At 41.3% G+C, this 22,426-nt stretch overlaps 2 protein-coding genes and 1 long non-coding RNA gene across 3 annotated transcripts; 2 read left to right on the top strand and 1 right to left on the bottom strand.

Annotated features, from left to right (window-relative positions):
• Positions 1-254: 254 nt before the first annotated feature.
• LOC140315717 (FXYD domain-containing ion transport regulator 6-like) lies at positions 255-9,076 on the top strand. Its single transcript, XM_072393308.1, has 9 exons — positions 255-505; positions 2,291-2,347; positions 4,446-4,469; positions 4,689-4,712; positions 7,068-7,142; positions 8,242-8,278; positions 8,404-8,441; positions 8,542-8,566; positions 8,665-9,076. The coding sequence occupies exons 2-8, from the start codon at positions 2,296-2,298 to the stop codon at positions 8,544-8,546; spliced, it is 255 nt and encodes an 84-aa protein (XP_072249409.1). The 5' UTR covers positions 255-505; positions 2,291-2,295; the 3' UTR covers positions 8,547-8,566; positions 8,665-9,076.
• A 445-nt stretch (positions 9,077-9,521) lies between these two features.
• On the top strand, positions 9,522-12,427 carry LOC140315716 (uncharacterized). The gene is made up of 4 exons (XR_011917283.1): positions 9,522-9,744; positions 10,568-10,603; positions 12,262-12,299; positions 12,395-12,427. It is a non-coding gene; the product is annotated as an uncharacterized lncRNA (long non-coding RNA).
• Positions 12,428-14,028: 1,601 nt separating this feature from the next.
• On the bottom strand, positions 14,029-20,659 carry nfkbid (nuclear factor of kappa light polypeptide gene enhancer in B-cells inhibitor, delta). The gene is made up of 12 exons (XM_072393307.1): positions 20,555-20,659; positions 17,329-17,465; positions 17,190-17,223; positions 16,818-17,008; positions 16,547-16,725; positions 15,835-15,940; positions 15,559-15,705; positions 15,388-15,439; positions 15,089-15,246; positions 14,709-14,825; positions 14,401-14,565; positions 14,029-14,306 (listed from the first exon to the last, which is right to left on the bottom strand). The coding sequence occupies exons 1-12, from the start codon at positions 20,568-20,570 to the stop codon at positions 14,235-14,237; spliced, it is 1,374 nt and encodes a 457-aa protein (XP_072249408.1). The 5' UTR covers positions 20,571-20,659; the 3' UTR covers positions 14,029-14,234.
• Between the last annotated feature and the right edge of the window lie 1,767 nt (positions 20,660-22,426).

Below are 22,426 nucleotides of genomic sequence, written 5' to 3'. Positions count from 1 at the left end.
CCACAGTACAACACGCTCACTGTTGAGATGCTGATTGTCTCTTAAATTTGCCAATGGGGAGAGACTAGCATGATTTACAGCTAATTATAAAGTCACACTCAACTGTCACTGCTGGCAACAAAATGCATGATATCACCCATGCAGCACAGTAGGTCGTGTCGGTGTCTCCTTGCCTTGTTTCACTGAGCAGGGCAGCTCGGGGTAATTTTTGGGAGTAACTTCAGTGGCACCCCGCCCCCCTCTGCCTCATTCCAGAGACAAGACCAAGAAGGAAAACAGCTTGGTGTAGTTGCACAGCAGAGCACATAACGCATCTGCACAGAATGCAGCTACAAGAAGTCCTTTTTAATTAGAGGCTTTAATTTATTTTATTTTTGCTTTTCACAAGAGAGGGCTTTGCATGTACACTATTTCTTGGCTGAAGTGACATTTAAGTAGGAAGTTCTTCTGCAAAAGTTTGATTCTCTGCGGAACTCTCATTTGAGTTGCAAGAGGCTGATAAACGGTAAGTTCCTTTAAATGTCCACACGTATGCTCCTGTTGGTTTACTTGTAACGTATTTGTCTTATTACTGCAGCTATTAAAAAAAAAAAACTAAATGAGAACACCAAAGTGAGTGTTTTGTGCTCATAAGTTTTGTTTTGCGTTTCCTTCGGTTTCCTCTAACTCCTAAACACCCAACTGCGCGTCTGCTGCTTATAGACACGTGACCATCTAATCAACTACTTCAAACACACCGCTCTCCCAAATTTTACCCCTCGTGGCCAGTGTATGTTTTAGCATCCACACGTTTTGTGAAAGTGCCTCAAGTTTAATTTTCGCAAGGCGGTGCCGCCAAGCCTTAAAAGTGCCACAATTTAAATGGGGGGACGGGGGACTAACAAACCGGAGCTTTCTAGCAACTCTTGGCTGTTAAAATCCTTCTATCTGTATCGCGTTAATAGGCGAGAACAACGAGACTTCGTAAAGGGTTCAAGTTGTCTGCTGCGGTTAATCTGTGTCATGTGTGAAAGCTCCTGTTATTACTGTAGAGCGCAGGTCAAACGATGAAAAAGTAGAAAATGTGCTCCACTAGGGGGTTCCTTATATAGGACAGTGCAACTACAATGTAAAGCACAATCATTTTCCTAATTGCGCTCTGTCGGTGTAAATTACAGGCTATCGTAATCCACGGTAATTCACTTAATGCTCATTTCCTGTCTCCTATTATAGTCTTCTGAATCACTCAGAAGGTTAACAGACAAGATTATGGGACTGCTTCATGTTAGAATAAATCGCCCAATATTTTCCTTTTATTAAACCTCGATTGGCAGGCCTTTGTTGTTAATCCTGCTTTCAGGGCAAGTCCCCATTTCTTTCCACTCCAGCTCCATGTTCACACCCCCTCTCAAGTCATGCATGAATCCTCAACAGTGCTCTAGGCTAGGGAGGCAATCCTTGTCTCTGCTAAACACAAGCTTTGATCTTTGCAGTGAAAAACATTTCATTTCACGGTTAAGATGTTCTTCCACTGTAGGGTAAAGTTATATGTGCCTGTGTTTCATTGGCACTGTCATGTCTGGGGATAAATCTGTGTGTGAAGCGAGCAAAATCGCACTCGGTGCGCTCTCTAAATCGAGGACCTTTTTTCAGCTCCTGTGTCCAATTGCGAGAGGTAGTCTGGTTGAAGAACCTCTGCCTGTAAACATATGGGTGTAAGAGAATCCCAAAGGAATGTTCTAGATAATATATAGATAGAAAAACGGCCCTAGGAGGCTCATGCCCCATACTGATGACCCAGCAAACCCAATAGCAAAACTTACCGACCAAATATCAAATGCAACTCAACACCGCGGTTGCCTTACGCCCCTCTACTGCCAAGCCCCGTATTATGGGGCGATGGGCCTAAAATAGATCTTCCTCTCTTACCCAGAGCCAAGAGACCAAATTATTAGGACATGCATCCTGTTAACATTTGTGATCCAGTTATGTTGTGTCTAGCCAAAGTGTAGCATTTTGTCCCTACCAAGAACAGGGTCATTGGAGAGATCAATTTCCCACCAAGTTCTCATGAGAATAAGTACTTAGCATGTAAAATAAAATAAAAAAGTCGTATATACTTCTGTGGTTGAACCCTGATAATGTTTATGGGGACCAATGAGACCTTGTCGAGCTCCATTACTACTTTGGCTTTGTCCATTCTTTCTGGTGGTCTGCTACCATTCTGGAGAACAACAGCTAATCCAACTGCTGCGAACTTTATGTGACCGGCTGCTTTGCCCCAACTTCCTGTTTTCTTTCCTCTTAACAGGTACAATGGATCTTGTGGTGTTGGTGGCATTCAGCTCCTGGCTGGCTCCTGCACTTGGTGAGTACCATTTTCACTCAACATTCAGGAGCTTTTGGGGTGAACCAGCTTGTGTAAGTTCGAGGTTCTTCTGTTACTTCCTGTGGCTGTGTTAAATGAGTTCCTGCGCGATAAACAAGCTGGTGTTGTCTGTATAACAGGATCAGCGTTTGGCAGGGAGATGTTTGGTAAGTTTGTTGCATTGGAGTGGTTAGTGTGAGAATGCTTGGATTTTGGAAGTTTTCTGCACTCTCTCAGCTTTTTTTGTGTGGCTTTTTTCCGCGTTTCCTTTTTGTTCAAACGTGTATAAAAATGTTTTAAAAAAGGATGACTCCTAATCTTGTTGGCATTTCTGTGATGTAGTTTCGGCATACATTTTCTTTATATTTTTCTTCTACATTCATGTTTTGCACTGAGAATGGTCATGGTTTTTCCCCCTTGCAGTTGGATATAATCAGTTATTCGGACAGCTCCCAGGTTTTCCATTGTTAATACAGGTCCAGGTCTCTGACTCGTGTCTCTGTTAGCCCCGCATGCCATCAGTTGAGCTCCGACGTTAAGCAGATTTCCCCACACTCATTCCTTTCCCTCCTTCTTCACTCTTCTTTGTGTGACTGCAAGTCAGTCTTTACTTTTAAGACTTGTTGGAAACAGTATCTGCAGAAAAAAAAAAGAAAAAAAAGGCGGTTTTGTGCCTCATTTAGAAAAAAGATTAACATGAGGATTTGCTGCCCAAGAATGAGGTCAGAGGTAACTCTAGCTCTCCAGTGAACAGGCTGCTACCGTCTGTAGGAGATACTCAAATACGATGTGCATAACTGCGGCATTTAATATCAGAATGAATTGCATCACTTACGTCGAGGACATGATTCCTTCCCCAGCTGTCAGATGAGTCTCTCCGTTTCAAGCATTTAAACATGAGTGTTGACAAGCTGCTGATATACTTTGAAAATAAAAACGCTTTTACACAAGCCCAAGCACACGCCAGGGCAGACATTTAAAAGGCTGCGCATCAATGGCACATTAATGGCAGGAAACACTGGCCGGTAGTTGCATTCATGTAAACTCCAGTGTGCCCCACTGCGACGTTACATTGTTCTCACTCCAGACATTGAGGCTCATGTAAACACTGTCTGCTTTTAAATCAGGCGGTTAGATGGTTCCGCTCGTTGCCATAAGGCAGACATTGAGATTTGACAAGATACTAAGTGCTGTAAACTTTCTTAAAAAAAAAATAAAGAACTTTAAAGCAGACTTTAAAGGCTGCAGCCATCACTTTTTTTTTTTTTTTCTGCTTGGAAATGAACCTGATCAAAGAGGCTTGTAGTTTCCCGCATTGCTCGCAGGATACGGATTAACACATGTCAGAGCAATTAAACCAAACGCACCGCGGGTAAACAGAGGCGAGTGCAATCCCGCAGGTGTCATTTTTAATCGAGCACTTTTCAGTGGGATGAGCCTTTGTGAGACCGAGGGACAATAATGTTTTGTACTGATTATGACACGGAAACGGCCCGCATGGCAAAGTAAGTTCATCCTGTGTAAACTGTTGCCCTTTTTTTTTTCTTCACATTTATAAACACATTAACCTTTTATTGTCATTAACACGTCTGCGATGGCATGTGTTTGAATAAGCAGTTCTTAGCCGTACTATCTCAAATCCCCGTTTTTACGTTCATTGCCTTGATTTATTTGATGTTTTTCCTCTTTTTTTTTTAAATAAAAACCTTGACAAGAATGTAAGGGATATATCTCATTTGTTTGAGTGAATTGTATTTATCAATTGGCCCTGTTTCAAAGAAGGCCACTTCTTTGGCTGTGTAGAGATCTTTATCCTAAGATTTGTGGCATGTGGCAAAACCGCAGAGAAACTTGGGTTAATTCAAGCAACCGTCGATAAATTCATTATAGCTTAGTTATTACTTTATATAGGTTTAATATCAGCCAGTTCAGATACAATTTTCCTGGGTACAAATGGGGATTTGAAGGTATTCCGCACTCTGTATTGTGAATTTGCTCTACCCTCTCTTTAAACTTGACAAAGCCAACATGCTCTGACACAACTGATTGTCCATTTTCTTATGAAGACTGATGATTTTTCTTTCTTTTCTTTGCACAGTTTCATCCACAGGTGATGACAACGGTGAGTATGATTTAAGATTAAGCTTAGAGCAGTCAAATTATTTGTGACATTAGAAAAAAAGAAGGGAACTCGTTGCAGGTATTCACATTGATACAGACACTTTAAAGCTTTAAAATCTGCTGAGAAGCTGCGATATAATGAGAACTCTCTGGCGTTCGCCTGTGGATTAATCTACCTCTTTTTTTTCTTCTTTTTTTTTTTTTTGTGTGTGTCCGACAGACTTTGACAGCGCTTTTCATTACGGTGAGTGCTGAGCACGCAGAAAGTGTTCTTTTAATGGGTCGACGCTCTTTGCAGGAAACATCTGGGAGGTTGAGGCGGGTTAGCATTTCTCTCTTGTTTTTCCAGAGGTGATGGAAAAACGTCACCCTCCGGTCAAGCTTCTGGAGTGGCCCTCAAAAGCGAAATGTCACATCCGGTCCGCTGGGAGGATTTTCTAGTGCATCCAAGGGGGAAATAATGCACAGATTGACTGAACATCTGCACTTGGGTTTTATTCAGTTGTGTACTTGTTCGTCTCTCTGGTTATTTTGGGAACGGTCAGACTGATGATCAACTGTTTCACCCATCGCTTGTGTCGTCTTAGAGCACCACGACGGCAGTGATTTCACTCCTTTCCACTGGGGAAAGCTCTGCCCCTTCGCGGTTTCTCTTTTTTTTTTTGTCCCTAGTTTACTTTAACAAAAAAAACAACGATTCAGCATTAAACTGTGTCCTGCCAAAAAGAAGAAGAAACAAAGTAATGAAATAACAGCAACATTTGAAACTTGTGAAACTGTTAAATGTTTCTGGGAATTTTTGTGCATCAGCTTAAACTGATTTTAGTCCATCTCTCAGCTTTTTTTTTGGGGGGGGGGTCTCCTTTCATGAACTGCTTGCTTGCACAGCATTTTCATTGGACTTTGGCCATTCCAAAACATTCCCTTTAATCTAATTGAATCATTTTTTCAGTAGAATGACTTGTGTGCTTAGGATTGTTGTCCTGTCGTACGGACCTGAGATTCAATTCACTGACGGATGTCTTGATATTTTCTGAGTAGTAGCTATCCAGGCCCAAATCCAGAGAATTTGACCCAAACATTCATTTGAAGATAATTATTTCTCACTTAAACCAAAAAGTTCTGTTTTGTTCTCATCCTCTATCTCAGCCATCTGGCTTGTCCACATGATCCTGAGTAAACGGCACACAGGCGTTAACGTTATCCTGAGAGACTATTCCACACCTTAGAATAACACCTTAGAATAATCCTCTTTTGTTGATCACCCCCCAGGGAGGGGAGCTACGCTCTTCAATAACCTCGATTTGTTCATGATTTATCTGACTGTAGTTTCAGACAGATGACCCCACAACCCACAGCTTTACCTGTGAAATGATCATTTTTCTCCCATTACTGAAGAATAAGGCACCTGTGTAATTTCAATAAATGTTCAATGAGATAGGAAAAAAAAGCCCGTTTGGGTCGTTTTTCCCTTCTCTCCTCTCTGGTTAATCATCTTAAAGCTCCTCAAATGTTTCTGGTGGCTTCGTATATAAAACTTTATGTAAGGAAGTTCAAACTCGGTCAGTTTCAGCAGCACAAAAGTAACATTCCGTATCTCTTTGGTTTAGTAAAGAAATTGTATCAGTCAGAAGGACTAAACCAGCACTAATGTGCCTAATTTTTGAGCTTTTACCTAAGTGAGATATTTAATGCACAACTTACTTGTAATGGAGCATTTTTAGATTGCCGCGTTGAGGTCAAGGAACTGAATTTATCTTTACCAACATTCGCCGTCATGCAGAATTCGATCTATTTATTTTTTATTCTTTTTTTCATCAAATGAACATTCTTTCGACATTTTCAACCACGACCGATTCAGAAACCAAATGCAGTACCTTCATGGCTTCCTGCACTGACCCTTCCCTCAGAGGGGGGCCGTTGACATAAATCAGACGGATATGTCAGCTTCTCTGCTTTTTCCTCTTTCTTTTGTGACGTACTGGGGATTTTTCTCACGTCTTCTGGGTAACACACCAAAACTCTCACTCAGTAGCCCTAAATAGACAATACTTCCTTTTTAAATGGCCACGAGCTCGTAACGTTGGGAAACCCTGGGCAGATGAGGCACTTTTGTTTTTTCACTATATGCATGTTTGGTACAGTGTATTTTTTACTTGGCTCTTAAGAAAAACGGGGTGATCTTGATCAGGCTACAAGATCAAATGGTGGTAATACAACAGAAATGGGATGGACTGTGCCACAGCCTGTGCTGCAGACACTTGAAGGAAAAAGTTTCTCTCTTGTTTCTTCATGTGGGGCAGTGTGAAAAACTAGCTATCAACAACCAACCCGCAGAGAAAAAGTTGACAGTGGTGGTTGCAGTACTGGTGATCGCAGCTCATAGGAATTTGTGGCGTCCCAACAGAACTGTTTGGGGACTGTAAAAACATTTTTGTGTTCTTTTTTTTTTCGCAATGCAATTTATAAAAAAAAAACCCTCCAAAAGTTCCTCAAGATGTTTCTTTGTTGTGTTGAAACCGAACAAAACATCCCATCTTGCACCTCTGCAGACGCAATAACGCTCTTTTTTTGTTTGTTTTGTTTGTTTCAATTTCAGATTATGAATCTCTGAGAATCGGTGGCCTGGTTTTTGCCGTGGCACTCTTCATCCTGGGCATTGCCCTCATCGTTAGTAAGTACCCAAATGCGCAGCATATGTGGAATGTCGAGTGCGAGCGTCACTACACAATGATTCATCGACACAAATTAAAATAGTGCTGCAACGCAAATAGGCTGCGGCTCCTCTCAGGCACACAGACGCTTCTTGAACAGAGACAAGCACTCTTTCCAGTACGCTGGCCTTTTAGATCTCATCCCCTTTCTCACTCTGTGTCCTTCCAAGATTCCTCCTCCTACCTGCCAGCTCAGTGCTGCTGCTTCTGCCAGTTGTAGTTCTGAAACCAAAACCTGCCAATAAATAATTCAGTGGGACTCGCACGCCCTGCCACCGCGGGATTCTGCACTCCACGAGGACCTATTGACTTTTACTGGCTGTAGAAATTCACACAGAACATTCACAGAAACGTTCGAATACAGCAGATTTTTATTTAAATTAAAAGCGCAGTTAGTTTTTTTTTCTTTTTTACTCAAATATTTCATTATTACAGTTTGTAAGTTGGTATGTGAGTTGGGAGATGACAGACGGGTAGAATGAAGGATGATTATTTTTCCAGGATTTCTTTTCTTTTTTTGCATAGACGATTGTTGAGCAGATAAGTCTCTTTGATCGTAATTTAACTGAAGCAGCCCCTTTGAAAGCGGGACAAACCTCACCGTCTGGCCAAAGAGAAATTCTTCTCCGTACTAGAAGTTCAACTCTGCGAAGCTGCCTGATGCTTTGTGACTTAAAAGATACTCTAGATGTCGTAGTAGACGTTTTAGTCTTGGCTTGTGAAAAATAGCCGGGCGTTTTTCAGCACATTGACACCAGTGTTTTGTATTTTTAGCCATACGACTGACTTTTGGAGTGATTTAGTTACGTGAGAACAGTTTCGGTCTCGGGCCAATGACCTAGAAACTTTTAAGGCCTCCCGAGGCTCGCAGCCCAGATGGGATCGTGAGCTCAAGTGTTGTGCTCGTGGATCTATCCGGGCTTGAAGCAAATACTTCTTCCATATACGACTGTGGTGGTTTTTGTGTGTCTCTTTAAGAATTTCATGAATCTCGTGTGTCTGACAGTGTCGTAAAAAACTCAGAGTAATCCTTTTTCTCGTGCTTCTGCCCAAACACAGCCCGAAAGTGTACCTGTTCAAAGAGTGACAAGTCAAGGTATGTTACGTAGAGATCAACAAACTCATTTAAATATTGTAAAATTTCTACTTATTTCTACTGAAAGCATTCTAAATACATGTTGTTTTTTTTGCCTTTGGTGCACTTTGTCATAATTTTCTTAGAGTCAGAGGTCCTGATGTGGAACCAGATGTCCAGAAGGGTGAGTGTTTTTCTTTCTTTGACAATAACATTGACTGTCAAGTGTGTTTGTGTGTGTTTTTACTTTTTTATAGGGCATTAATCTAAAACTCTTTTCACAGCTTAACGAACTCTGCAGAACAGCTGGTGAGTCACCGGCTCTGAATCCAAACCCTTAAACAAGAGGCTGAAAGAACAGTTTCGAGGACTGATCAAACCTTTTTTTTATTCCACCTCTTCCACAGTGTCGCCGATCTCTTGCCATTAGGTGGCAGCAAACACCATGATCCGAGCGGAAGACTATCTTTCCATTAACTCAACGTGGAGCCTTCTTCAAAGTCATAATGTTGGGTTTTTTTTCTTCTTCTTTTTCTTTTCTAAAGTTTTTATCATCAGTAACTGTCATTAGATGATGTTCCAACTTTATACTGTAGCAATAGTGTGATTCTTATTTCTATTTTTGTGACTTGCAAATTGATGCTGAACAATAAAGCAAATGTTTTAAAATACAGCTTTGCTCCGTTTTTCTTTCCCTCGCTTTATCGCAGCCGTAGAGCAGCGAGCGTAGCAGCAGTCTGTTATGCAGCACCCCGGTTTCTGCTGACACCACACACAGTACAGTTGCACATGCAGTAGTGACTACCAGCAGCGAGTGTGGACTCGTTGACGTGCTGCATTGAGCAGCTTTTGAAAAGAAAATACACTCAAAAGTACCCACCTCTCTTTTCCATTCTGTTAAGTGGGAGATTTTTTACCTCCCACACTGGTGGTTCTGGCAGCTTCTGCAACAGTAAAAGCTGCATATGCAGGATCTATTCTCCCTGGAGTTGCAGGGGCAAGGCTGACTGCACTGCACAAAGAAACACCAGTCAGAAACTGGTGCAAGCCCATATTTCTGCACTGAAATGATCAGCAGTGTTGATCAGCACGAAATGTAGAGGAATGTTCATGTAAAAGAAAAAAAATGAATCATTAAAAATAATTCTCTGTGTTGTAACAACTGTATAGTTCTCAGTAAATGGTTGAAGATCGTCCCGCTGTGTCCACTATTTCCCTGGAAACCACAGCTTAGTTGTTTTGTTTTTTTCTGTATTGGAATTACCCCTGGATTGCACCAGTGGTTTGAATACCAATGCAGTGTTTCATCATCACCACCAGAGGGTCCCTTGCTGAGTTTACACTGAAGGCACGCTGAGCTGCTCTCCCTGCTGTGCTGTCCAGCTCTTCCTTTCATATCCAAGCTTTAACTGCAACCCAGCAACCAGCTACATTTCCAGGAGACAGAGCTCTTCAACTTCTCTGCAGTGCAGCTATGGCCACAACAGGTTTGTGTTTCTCCTTTATGGGATCTTTTAAGAGTCTAGCATTCTGTACATCAACAATTTTGTAGAATAAAAGAAGAATTTTGTTTTCTTTTTTTGGTTTGTTTTCACACGTGTGGTCATGTACGTTATACAGTTTATCACCGTGTTATTTGCATGCTGAAATACTTCTGGTGGCAGCTTAAGTGTTGCTGCGTGGATTAGTGTCACAATGGGGGGGAAATTCTTAAGTAAAATACTCCTTGGAAAGAACAGTATTTATCGCTTCTCTAAAACCTCTAAAAACCTTTCTTTTTATTCAATTTTTTTTATTCTTGGGGGGGAAAAACAGTGGAGCACAAATAAGAACTGCTTGCTCAGCCCCTTAAGAGCTAGAGCTCAGCAACATAAAAGCTGCTGTATTGACATCCAGATAGCCTGACATGCTGGCACAGTCTGTCGCCTGCAACACAGTGGCATATGCAAAATAAATCGCTACTTTGCCTAAAACACCTATGTTCTCAAGCAGCCCCTCAACTCCATTCACTTTGCTCTGTTCAAGCTCCCCACCCTTTTTTTTTTTTTTTTCCTGCTGTAATTCTGCTGCTGGCTTGTAACCCATTTTTTTTCTGCTGAGCAAAGATGCTGCATAGAGCGCCTTTGAGTAGGAGGGGCGGGGTGGGGGTACTCCTGAAGAGTATTGAAGCCAAGCCTGCAGATCTGAGGGAGCTGAAAACACTTCTAAATTAGAAACACGCCCTTAAAGCTAATTGTTGTCTATTATGCTGAAATTACAGCCATCATTGTCATTTTTTTGACTTGGAACTAACCAGACTTTTCTTTTCAGAGTCAATGTTTCCAGACCAAAGTGACTTTGAATATGGTAAGATTTGCACCACTTTACAGCACACGTTCCCAAAATTAAAGACGCCTTGCTGAACATATTGACTTCTTTACTTTGCAGTATTTTATGAATGGCAGTGGGTGTGTTTGGTTAAGCTGCACATGGTTTTGTTCCTTGTAGATTATGAGACATTGCGGACCACGGGGGTTATCCTCGGTGTTGTTATGTTTGTCTGTGGCATTTTGATAGCCCTGAGTAAGTCTAGACATTCTTTTATACATCTCCATAATAGAGAGGCTTAATTACATATATACATGAGAACTTTAACTCTCTAACTTATCTATCATTCTTCAAACAGGTAAAAAATTCACAAAATGTGTAAAATCCTCATCCAAGTAAGAATTGTTCAAGATTTAGTGGATGATCCGCCTGTGCATGTTGTATGAGTTTGAACTGATGACTACTGTGGGGTGCAAGACATCCTTTTTTTTTATCAGCTAAGATATCCATATATTATTATTTTCCCAATTTCTTTTCCCTATCCCTGCCCTGGATGACACTTCCTCAAGTGCCCCTTCCCCGTTCTTCGTGTAAAACCCAAAATGCACTTCCAACACATTCACGAGTGTACACAGAAACTTGTGTAGGCATTTAACACACTCCTTATGTGTTGGGTTGTGAGTGGGCAGTGTCTCAGGTGATCGCATGCTGCTTGAATGGCAAAACAAGAAGGAAGACAAGCGCTGCTGTTTTTACAGCGCAAAAAGCTGCTAATTGGTCTACGGTTAAATGGGGTTGCTTGAAAGTTTGCGAGCTCCGTACGTTTCTGCATCTCTGCATGAACATGATCTCAAATGCCATCAGATTTACAAACAAGCACTGAAAATTGTTGGACGGAAAAAAGGACAAACATGTCAAACGGTAATTAATTTGTTGAGGAGAAGGATCCCATCTTATTTATCTGTTAGTGCTGAAAATAGCCGCAGTTAATTCTAACATGAAAGAGTTCAAAGCAAAAGGAGTGGGATTCGAGCCAATCACTGAAGAGAGGCTACCAGCTGAAGAACTAAGGAGGTCACTTCATGCCCCAGAATGATGGGGGGGGGGGGGGGGGGGGGGGGGGGGGGACGGGTTTTAGAAGGGTATTTTAAAAGAAATCCTTAGGTCATATAGCTTAATCCATTTAAAATGTTGCAGAAAAAATTGAAGCGAGCACTTGTCTTAGTGTATGAGCTGCTCCGTATGGATCAATGGGCTAAAATTCCTCCAAGCTAATGTGTCGACTGGTCAACAATTAATGGAGGTCCAGCTGAGACTGAAAACAAAGATAGACACACTCACAAATTCATTTTCCTGAGTAAATCGCTGCCCAATAGATCTATTTGATCTCATTGGTTGACTGGAGTTCCGTTGACCTACTTTTACGACTACATGTTCTGGCTCATGTTTAGGCAGAAATATAGGAAGTTCAAACGGTTTCATACATTTTCAAGCACAACTGTAATCAGAACCCTGTGGCTTCAACGGTTTTCACATCCTGAAACCCTCATAATGGCACAACTGTCAGCAATGCAATGCAATGCAAGTTTAATGCAAGTTTAAGTTGTTGCCACCGTTTTCAGACATTGTCCTTTTGATGAACTGAATTTAACAGAAAGCAGTTGTTGACTTATTTTCATCCTCCTTTCCTATTGCAGCTCCAGCTCTTCTGGCACCCAGATTCCAAAGACAGAGGGTAAGTAAAGCTTACTGAGACGTACTGTTTCGAGCCACAATCTGAAATATTCTGTCGCTGTCAATCTTTCTAACTTGTTTCATTCTTTCTCGCAGTTCCTCCTCCAACTGTTTAGACAATGTAGCACATTTGCTTGAAAGAGAGGACCGATGTCGGCACAGGATCTCCACTAGCTAACACATACCAGCTGTTTTGTGGCAAATTCTCTTTGGTTAATATACCTCTGCCAGCCGGATGACTCGTACACAGGGTTTTCTAACACATCTTAAACTAATCCCTGATCTCCTTCTGAATTCTGCTGAAATTCTGCTAAATAAAAGTATTCCCATTAGTGAGGACAAGTGCAAGAAGTGTGGTTTTCCAATATGATTTATTGCTGTTAAACAATAGAATTGAGAGCATGACTACATAATTATAAATATGTCCATTTTGCATTAATGTAACAGCATGCACTGATCAAATGTAACAAATGTCTTTTGGCCTGATTAAACATCATTTTCCGCTCTGTCTTGATTCAACTTTACTAGGCATTTCATTCCAAAAAAAAAAAACGTAAAAAGCAAATAGCTTAAAAATATAATAAATAGAAAAGATAAAATGAAGCAGCACAGTGATGAAAAATAAAAGACAACATTCTGTAATGCCTTAAATGTTCAAACTGCTTTTAAAAAGCAAAATATATTCTGTTTTTAAATCCAGAGATACAAAACATGGTATCAAATATTTCCTACCGAGCCTATAAAGTTAGGCCCCTTTCAAACGGTGATCACATCAAGTGTTCAATTTCAGTGCACTAAGATGTAGGAACGAAAACATTTGAATGAAAATTTGAATCATTACATAGTTTGGCTGGAAGACTAATCATGTTTTGATGTTGAAGGGAATTTACAGCAAGTTGAAGGTGAAAGATGACACACAAGTGAAAGGTGTGAAATGACTTCAGTCATTTCATGTGATCTTTGGTGCCACAGCAGTAAAGCTCAAGCTAAAGGCCGAGCTCAAATGTAAATGGGACTTGTTCAAAGGCTGCCCTCAACATCAAAACAATCTGATGGAACATTGCTGCTGTACTTTTACTCATGACTCATGAGCGAAATGTACAGTGAATCAGACCGTATGTCATCACACTGACTCGTGTCATGCATCTGAACAGAAGGAACATTCTCACCTTCATTGTCACTATCAAAAACAATTGATTTTTTTTTTTTTTTACACAGTAAAGTTTCTTTTTTCTAATAAGATAGCAGATGCTGTTACAAGTATGTATGATGCATACAGGGGGTGAAACTTTAGGTTATTTTCATTTTAAAACACATGAATTCTTAACATAAGATGATAAGATGAAGACACATGTGCTGATAAAAATCAAAACCATCGCTCAGAGTATCACTATGATACCCGATCGACAGGGGGGTTTTAACTCGAGAGTCAGAGAGGTTTCAGGGACATAGTCCCAAAGTTTATTCTCACGATTTCATAGAAATCAACATCACATTGGGAGATAAGCCTATGAGAATTGGAGGAACAATACTCCATTAATCTCTACTTTGTGTAACTAACGTTCTCTTTTCCTGTTCTTTCATTTCCAAACGTGAAATATCAGCTTTGTCAAAAACCAGTTAAAAAAGTTTTCTTTGTGTCAAATTGTTAAAATCCGCTAACAAATGAATGATTCGGTCTGTGTTCAGAAATGTAAATGTAGCCCCAGAGCTTTATAGGCGCTTAGACAATAAGAAATCAAATTTAAGGATTCAAGCATAATTTGTCTAACGCAAAGTGAATTGTGATAAACGTAGAGATTAATATACCGAACTGGCTTGTTTAGCAACATATAGGCTAATGACACCCAATAACTTGTAAGAATTTCCCCTTCTGAACAGAGGAACCAACTTAAAGACTTTTTTCCCTCCAAATGGGGATTACAAGTGATTTCAATCATTCCTGGTCCATCAAGGACACGATACGTCTACGCGAAGATGCACTTCGTTTCTTCAGCATGAGCTTGAGCTGCAAATTTAAAGATAACACAACCGGAGTTAATTACCGGTGCTCACACTATAACACAGCAAGACTTAACACTGAGAGATGATGGACAGGTTACCTGGTCTCCCTGCACGCCACTCTGCAGCAGGTGAGCTGGCTGGTCATTCTCCAGATTGCGGATACTGGGATCCGCTCCTCTGCTCAGCAGCAGCTGCAGGATCTCCTCCTGGTGGGGGTTACCATGGAGACCAGCTGCCATGTGTAAAGCCGTGTGGCCATGAGCCTATGGCGAAAAGTGTAAATGCTGGATGACTCAGACTGTTTACAGTCAAGTGTCGTTGTATTGAGCAACATACGGTATAGTCACGCACACACAAACTTATTTAGAGAATGCAGCTCTGACTTTCGTGTCAGTGTGGGACTCACTTTCATATTGACAAAGTCTTTCATGTTCGGCAGGGGAATCCTCAGCAGATAGCGCACCAGATCAATATTCCCCTCCTTCACGGCCAAGTGGAGGACAGTCTTGTTACTTTTGATTTCCTGGAATTGGAGAATTGGAAGCGATGGAAAGAACATACTGAAACCACGAATCAAACTTTGACATTTGAGAGTCAATGGAGACAGAAAACAAGAGTACAAGGGCGAGTGGCTGGCACTATGACTTCATCTTGGTTCGGTGAAACAAGGACACTTCCCCATGAACTGTACCTTCTCACTGACAGTTCAGAATTTGGCATATTGAACCTGTAATACCTTTCCTTTTTTATTATTATTAATATTAACAATCCACTGAGCTACTGTACCTGGCTGAGAAGGGACGCCCCTGCATTGAGAAGCATCTGCACACATGAGAGCTTCTCATCAGCTTTGGTCTGAAGATTAACGTCTGCTGGCCCGATGGTGGTCAAAGCCTTTATGGTGACACTGTGGGATATGGCTGCACAGTGCAGAGGAGTCATGCCTGAGGCAAAGAAAGAAGAAGTTTCATTTTTAAACTTACAAGTGCTGATGATGCGGTCATAAAGTTGATGATAGAACTCGTTGACAGCTTTTCCTTTCATATCATTAGTTGCCTTTCAATAGAAGTAAAGCACAAAAGTACCTTCAAAATTGCGGGCCTCCAGGTTGATGGATGGTCTGTTAGACAGAATTGCCTTCAGTGGGGGAAAAAAGGAGAAAAAAAATCACTTTTGAGGCCTTCACAGTGAACTAAGTTCAGAGTAACATTTTAAAAAGTAAGACCAAAGTAATTCAACAAGAGAGCTTCATCTACCTGCAGAACCCCAGGAAATCCATAGTGCGCTGCCAGATGCAGTGCAGTTTGTCCTTTGACATCACAGGCGTTGATGTCTGCCCCTAACGACAAAAGATCTTGCACAATCTCTGGATGGTTTGCCGTCACTGCCACCAGTAAAGCTGTCTGTACGAGCACAGTCACACCACAAATTACAGTCGAGCACCTATCGTGTGTTTGGCAAAAGAAAAGAAAAGAAATTCCAAAAAGAGGAATTTGTTTTCTTTAGGGGATGCACTCTTTGTTTGTCCATACCTTTCCTTTGTGTTCTTTGGCATCGAGCCTTCCCACCTCCCTCAGCCTCTCTGCAGCAGCGAAGGCACACTCCCTGAGTCCCTTGGCAGTGTAGATGTGCAGGATGCTGACAGAGCAAGGGAAAATGGTGAATTACTTATAAACGAGCCTGGATAATTATGTCGATCCCTGAGAGTAATTCAGTTCTGGCTCATTTCACTATTAAACTTTCTTTCTATTCTTTATAGATTGTGTAATCGTTGCGCGGGAGCGGGTGACTCAATGACGTATTTTGTTTTTATCTTAATCATTCTAAAATGACAAAACTACGCGCACGGTTCTCGCTTTCAGCTAACGACCGAAAAACGAAACTGCGCAGAGGTAAATAAATTCTGTACTGGTGTATTGACAGTAATGTCAAAAGGGCTGGTTTGAGAGAGACAAGAAGGATTCACTTATCTGAGTCTTCTGTTCTAAAATATGATGTTAAACTAACATCTGTGCTGCGCCTCTTGTCTTCTGTCTGAAACTATCTGTTTTAGTTACCGTCTCTTTAGGGCTCCCCCCCCCCATAAAGGTTACAGCATTTACTGGTCAATTGATGGAACGTTTAAAGAAAAATGAGATGGCCCATATTGGCCAGTGACAAATCTGACTACTGGTGTTCTTGCTCTTGAGCTTCACCAGATGCAAACCATGCAAGACATGCGAACAGACACTCGTAAGCACTCACGTGTCTCCATCTTCATCCTGACAGGTGGCTCTGCTATAGTCCATCCCGTTGAGCAGCATCCGAGCCTCCTCCAACTTGTTGCTATCCATCGAATGACCAAAAATCAGCTGTGTGGTCTGACTAGGACCAAGTGACCAAGACAAAGCCATATTGGGATCCGCAACTGCCACTGGGCACTCCTGCGGGAAGACGTTCAATTTAAGCCGACTACAACGAGGCAGGATTAATGAACTTCCAGACAAAGTTAGTATGCTGGAAACATTTCACTTACATATGACTGAGACACTGTTTCTAAAAATCCTGAGACCTGCTGCTGCGCACTGTAATCAGGTGTCATTGGGACGTTGTAGGCTGCAGCAAAGCTGGGTCCCGGGTGGTTGGTGTAGTAACTGAGTGTAGACTCAGTGGCTGGGACCCACTGCTCATAGCTCACTGCCATGTCTGAGTAGCTACTTGCTGCACCTAGAAAGGAGAGACCGGTGAATATATTTTGGATACACATTAGCATGCTATAACAAATGCCATGAAAACCATATAGTGGGTCTTTTATGAGTGGCGTCTCTGCCCTCTGTGTTGCTATTTGTTGAGAAAAGGTCGCTTAGAGCATGTCCGTGAACATATCCTTTAGGCGTCGAGCTCTTACCTGTACAGGTAAATGATTCTGATGAAGACAGCTCCTAAGACAGGCAACAGAAACAAGGGAATCATGAAAAAAAAACTAATTATTAACAAACAAATATTTATGATACCATTTGTTGGGATGCCTCGATATGTTGGCTTACTGTTACAGCAGGTGGAGGAACTGGACTGGTGCTGGCAGTGGAACAGGGGGCTGGCACAGCTGACGTTTCACGTCTCCTCTTCTGTTCCAAGAGTTTCTTCACTGTGGGCAGGGTGCAACACGGCTTCTCTTTTGGCGCTGGAAAAGGAAAAAAAAAACAAAACACAAACACGTTATCCTGATTGCAACGCCAAAAGACAAAGGTTATGTACCAGAACACGAGAGAAATATTAGCTTTTCTCAAGCATCAGTTTGAAAGGGAAAAAAAGAAGATGAAATAAGTTCTTTTTAACCACCATACGGTCACACTGTCACAGGATTTCCTGCATGTACAATGTTACAATGGGACTTATTTCCATAACCTTCCATTTATTCTTTCTGGGTCATTCCTCAGTGGAATTGCTGAGGATCATTACTATGTTCAGCTTAACAATGACCGCTAATAGTTCAACCTAAGCTTTCTTCAAGCTCTCTTTGATAAGATGCAGTATTCATAGTTCAACCAAAGCATAACATTTCCACCACCATGCTTCACAGTCACTGTCTTTGGCTCGCAGCAAACACGACTTCACTTTCTGTGGCCAAACAACTTTATCTTTGATTAATCTGCCCAGGACGCTCAATTTCAAAAGGCCCAGTTAACATGTTCACTAACAAGCTGGGTTTTCCAGATAAATTTAGTTCCAGTGGAAGGGTTCATTTAAACTAATTTGACTTGATGAAACCAAACACATTTCAACTGCGGAGATTCAAATGAGACAAATCCTTCGGTCACTCCTTGGAAAGGTCGCCACCAAATCAAAAATATCTTGCTTTTAATATCTTAAATCTAATAGAGTGATCAATGTAGGGGTCTGCCCAGTCTTATCTCTTTCTTTCTGACACATTGAATTTTGAAAATCGACCACATATCCCTTTTATCAGTCATTTGTTTGAGCAACTTCACCTGTTGGCCTGTGTGTTAAAAAGGATCCTGTGTTTGCTTTTCAAAGACACTAAAGAAGTCAACTATTTCTAAAGTGAAACACTTAGTTTTACGGTTTTCTGTTCATGAGATGAACATCCCAGGCAATGTTTGGCTATTGCACTGAGTGGAATTTAATCAAAAAGGCTAAACTATTCGGCTTTACTGAGAGTAAACTTTCGATTGTCCCAATAATACAAATTGCTGCTGAAAGGTGCGAGACTGAGAACATGAAAAAAAAAAAGAATCATGTCACAAGCGTAAATGACAGATTTGATCTCAGTCAAGTCAAATGTTACAGCAGTACAACTGCTATGACTTAGATGACTCTGTTTTCAGCTCAGTTTTTCAATAGTGATCCTTTGTGCTGCAAGTACGTTTCCCCTTCTGATGCTGAAGTGTCATTTCCACTGAACAGGTAAAGGAAAAGAGAAAAACAGGAAAAATACATCACAAAACAGAACTCTTTTGTTTCCAGCAGACACTATGTGACCACACCGCTTGTTTCCTCAAAAGCTTCACCCCACACGTGAAAGATAAAGCAATTGGTGTATTTCCATCCTCTCCGTGGAACCAAAGAACAAAGGCAAAACTCTGAGAAACCTCCTCCATTAGGAACACAGATCATGTGGCCCTGCAAACCAGAGACATTCATCAGAAAACTTCAGCATGGGATTGCCACCACTTATTTTCTATGACACCTTCCGTCCCGCTCCGTTACGCTACAGAAAACAAACCACATCTTCCTGCCTTTGTCACAACCGCGTCACCTCAACACATGTAGTTGCATTTTTTTCTGTTCACCTATGTGTCTACGAGGCAGAGCAGGAGACGAAGTTATTTTGTTACTTCTCGGTTTTCTTTTCTTCCTTTTTTTTTCTTTTTGAATATTGACAGTTGTGGCAAGCTACAAAAGACAAGACAGCTCTGTTCTCTAAGGCAAACACACACAGAGAGCGCACTTCCGGAAGAGAGAGAGAGAGAAAAAAAAAAAAGAAATGCAAATTCAACCTATGAGACAACATATGAGACCATCGATTTGTCAGTTTAGATTTCTGTCAGTTAGCAAAATGTTGTCTCTTCTCGCAGACAACAATTTCACTTCCACTTGTCAACCTGCAAGGGACAATAAGTCCTTATATTGATCTGTGTCATAGTGGATGCCCCTAACAAAGGACGAAAGGTCACTACAACAGAATTTGCGACATCAGTCTGTACATTTCAGCCCGACAAAGTTTAACTTTCAGGTTGAAAGGTGTTACTAGAGCTTACTCAATCCTGACTCATTTGATCTTTACAACAAAATGCAACCTTTGGCATTTAGAAAGATGAAGTAATGCCGCAACACAACTACACAGCTTCTTTTAAGAAGCTTCACCAGATACATGAGTTTCTCAACACCTCTTTGGGTTACCACTAACTGTATGACACGCTAGTTTGGGCCAGTCTGTACGACATTCAAATAGATAGGGGTTGTGGAAACCCCTGGACATTGACTCATGTGCGTGGGCAGTTGGGGATTCCGACGACCTTTCTCTTTTGGCTCCATCCTCAAAGAAAGAAAGAAGCAGAGCATAACCAGTTTCCTCATTTTGTGGTTTAACAGAGCTTATGCGTGCAAAAAAATCCTCATGTATGATCACTCGGGCATGTTCAGCAGAAGGCATGAACAAAGAAAGTCAAGCAAAACAAGTTACGCTGTCACGTCACCATACTTGCTTGTCTGGCAGTAATCAAAAGGGGAACTGAGACCATTAAAGCAAGGGTGGAGATGCATCAGGGTTTCCCCAAAAGATGTCTTGAGTCTTGGATTCACCCAAATTGTGATGTCATCAGCTAAATGTATCACCAAAATGACCCATTGACTGGTTAATGTACAGTATTTGTAGAGACTACAATACATCATCATCTAATGGCTGGACAGCATTGGACAAGGATTTAAAACAGTTGAAACATCATACCGAATAGATAAGAAAGTCCAAACAAAATCTATCACATTTGCTTAAGCACATTGTGTATCTTACACATGTGAGTAAAATCAAACTTTAAATGAGTTTTCCTGATAAACACAGCAGTCGATTTAAGTCGTTCAAGTTCAGCAGAAAAGCAGCAACATAAAAAAATCTAATAATCAGCGGCTGTTATTTAATGAAAGACATCTAACTTCATGTCAAAGCTGCGCTTGACTCAAAAGACTTCTCTATCGCCAGGGTTAAGCTTGTACCGTTGCCATGACGACGTAAGAAAAGGCACGCATACTCACATTTATCAAAGTGCATGTCAGAAACGTGGTGCTCTGAGGTCTTCGGCGGATCGTCCACACGGAAAACCAGTCTGATGAAAACGGGACTCGCTGAGCCGGAGAAACCTCTGCTGTTCAAATGGGCTGAAGCGCGTCTGTGTTGTTCCTTCTGTGGCTGCTTGTAGATCAACACGGAGCACGTTGTCTCCGCCCACAGCCCCGGCCACGCCCCCCCCCCGAGGGGGCCGGCGGGGGGTTACGGGCGATAACGTGACGAAAGAGGAGCGGTTTCATCACGACAATGGTAGAAGAGTTTAGAGGGGGAAAAAGGCAGCCAAAATTAAAGTTACAACAGGGCATTACTAAGTCGAAACATTTCTACTAATCTGAGCCCATTGTTTGATATTTCACTGTGTCATATCTGATAAGTGACAAACAGTTTCTCAAGAAGTGTGATATTTATCGTAATGTACTTCAGTGAAGAAAGTGAATCAAATATCCAAAGTTTGGGTGCCAGATTATTAAAAAAAAAGGTCAATCACGTATAGGACATTAATAATAAATCAGATATCCAGTCGTGTTCCCAAAATAGTCGAAAAACGGCACTGGTGATATCACAAAAGCCAAGAACCACATTAAACATGTCATCATAAACAAGTTATTTGTTCTGCTTTTTAACCTAAAAAGGATTCTCAACTGTAAAGGAATCTCCAAGAACTTTAAACCAACATCTGTTGCTTGTTGAAATACAATATTTTACACGTTTGTTCACACATATGCAGAAAATTGTTAAGCGACATATCAATCTACTTAAAGATATCAATCAATCAACATAACATGAAAAACTTTTCATCTTGTGTCTTTTTCTCTATTTTTTGGATTCAGATTAGGTACATCAATAAAAATGTATTTTCATTCAAGGTCCCTGTCTATACAGTCTTACAGGAAAATCTGTGTCACTTCAAAGTAAATATCCCCAAAACGACAAGGTGACATTTCTGTCTTTTTGTCTCTTGTATTCTCAATTTGCAAACTTTTTGCAAAGCATTGTTCGGTCTTAGTTCTGTACAGAAAGTACAGGACAAAAGCCAAGAGGACAGCAACACGCAGTATATCTAAAACTTATTCAAAAATCTTTGCCCTATTTCTTGTAGATCATTTTGTATTTGTACCTTCACCACTATTCTTCTTGTGCATATTTTCCCATTCAGCTGACTCTTCAGGATCTGCCTTGTTCTTTGTAGGTACTTGGTAGCAACAGACTTCCTTGTGGCCTCCTCATGGTTGCCATTTGACTCTTAGTGTCCTCTTGATGTTGTAAATTTCGAAGCATTCCAGTATCCATGTGTGTAGCACTGAGTCGTAGGCTGCCTTGTAGTCAATCTTGGCGGTGTATAGATTTGTCTGATCTTACAGTCTTAAGTGACAGTTTTGGTGATCAGTAGCTGGTGTTTTTCTCCTTGGGTTATATTTCCAATTCCCTTCTGGGCCCCGCTCATATATTGAGCCATGTGCCTACCCATCTTATCAGCCATGATGCCTGACAGAAGCTTCAATGTTGTGCAGAGGCAGGTTATTGGCCGGCAGTTGGATGAAATCGCCCCCTTCTGCAGATCTTTCATGATGAGGACTGTCCGACCTTGAGTTAACCAGCCTGGGTGGGTCCCATACTTTAGTAGCTGGTTTACTTATCACTCTTTTTCAGTGTCCCAGCCCCAGGTGGGTCAATTCTCATCTTATTACCCAGCCACTGGGCGTACACTTTGGTTGGTTCAGTGGAGAACATCCCATTCATTCTCTTGGCTTCAGCCTCTCTAGTGTAGTCAGAGCTGTGAGTTATTGTTTGGCAGTCTCTAGGGCCTCTGGGACGGTGAGTTTATTGTATTTCTTCGA

This window comes from Leuresthes tenuis, unplaced genomic scaffold (genome assembly GCF_036924035.1).
Source record: "Leuresthes tenuis unplaced genomic scaffold, fLeuTen1.0.hap1 SCAF_10, whole genome shotgun sequence".
NCBI classification, from domain to species: Eukaryota; Metazoa; Chordata; class Actinopteri; order Atheriniformes; family Atherinopsidae; genus Leuresthes; species Leuresthes tenuis.
The sequence above is the reverse complement of the archived record's forward strand: the minus strand, read 5'-3'. Positions and strand labels throughout refer to the sequence as shown.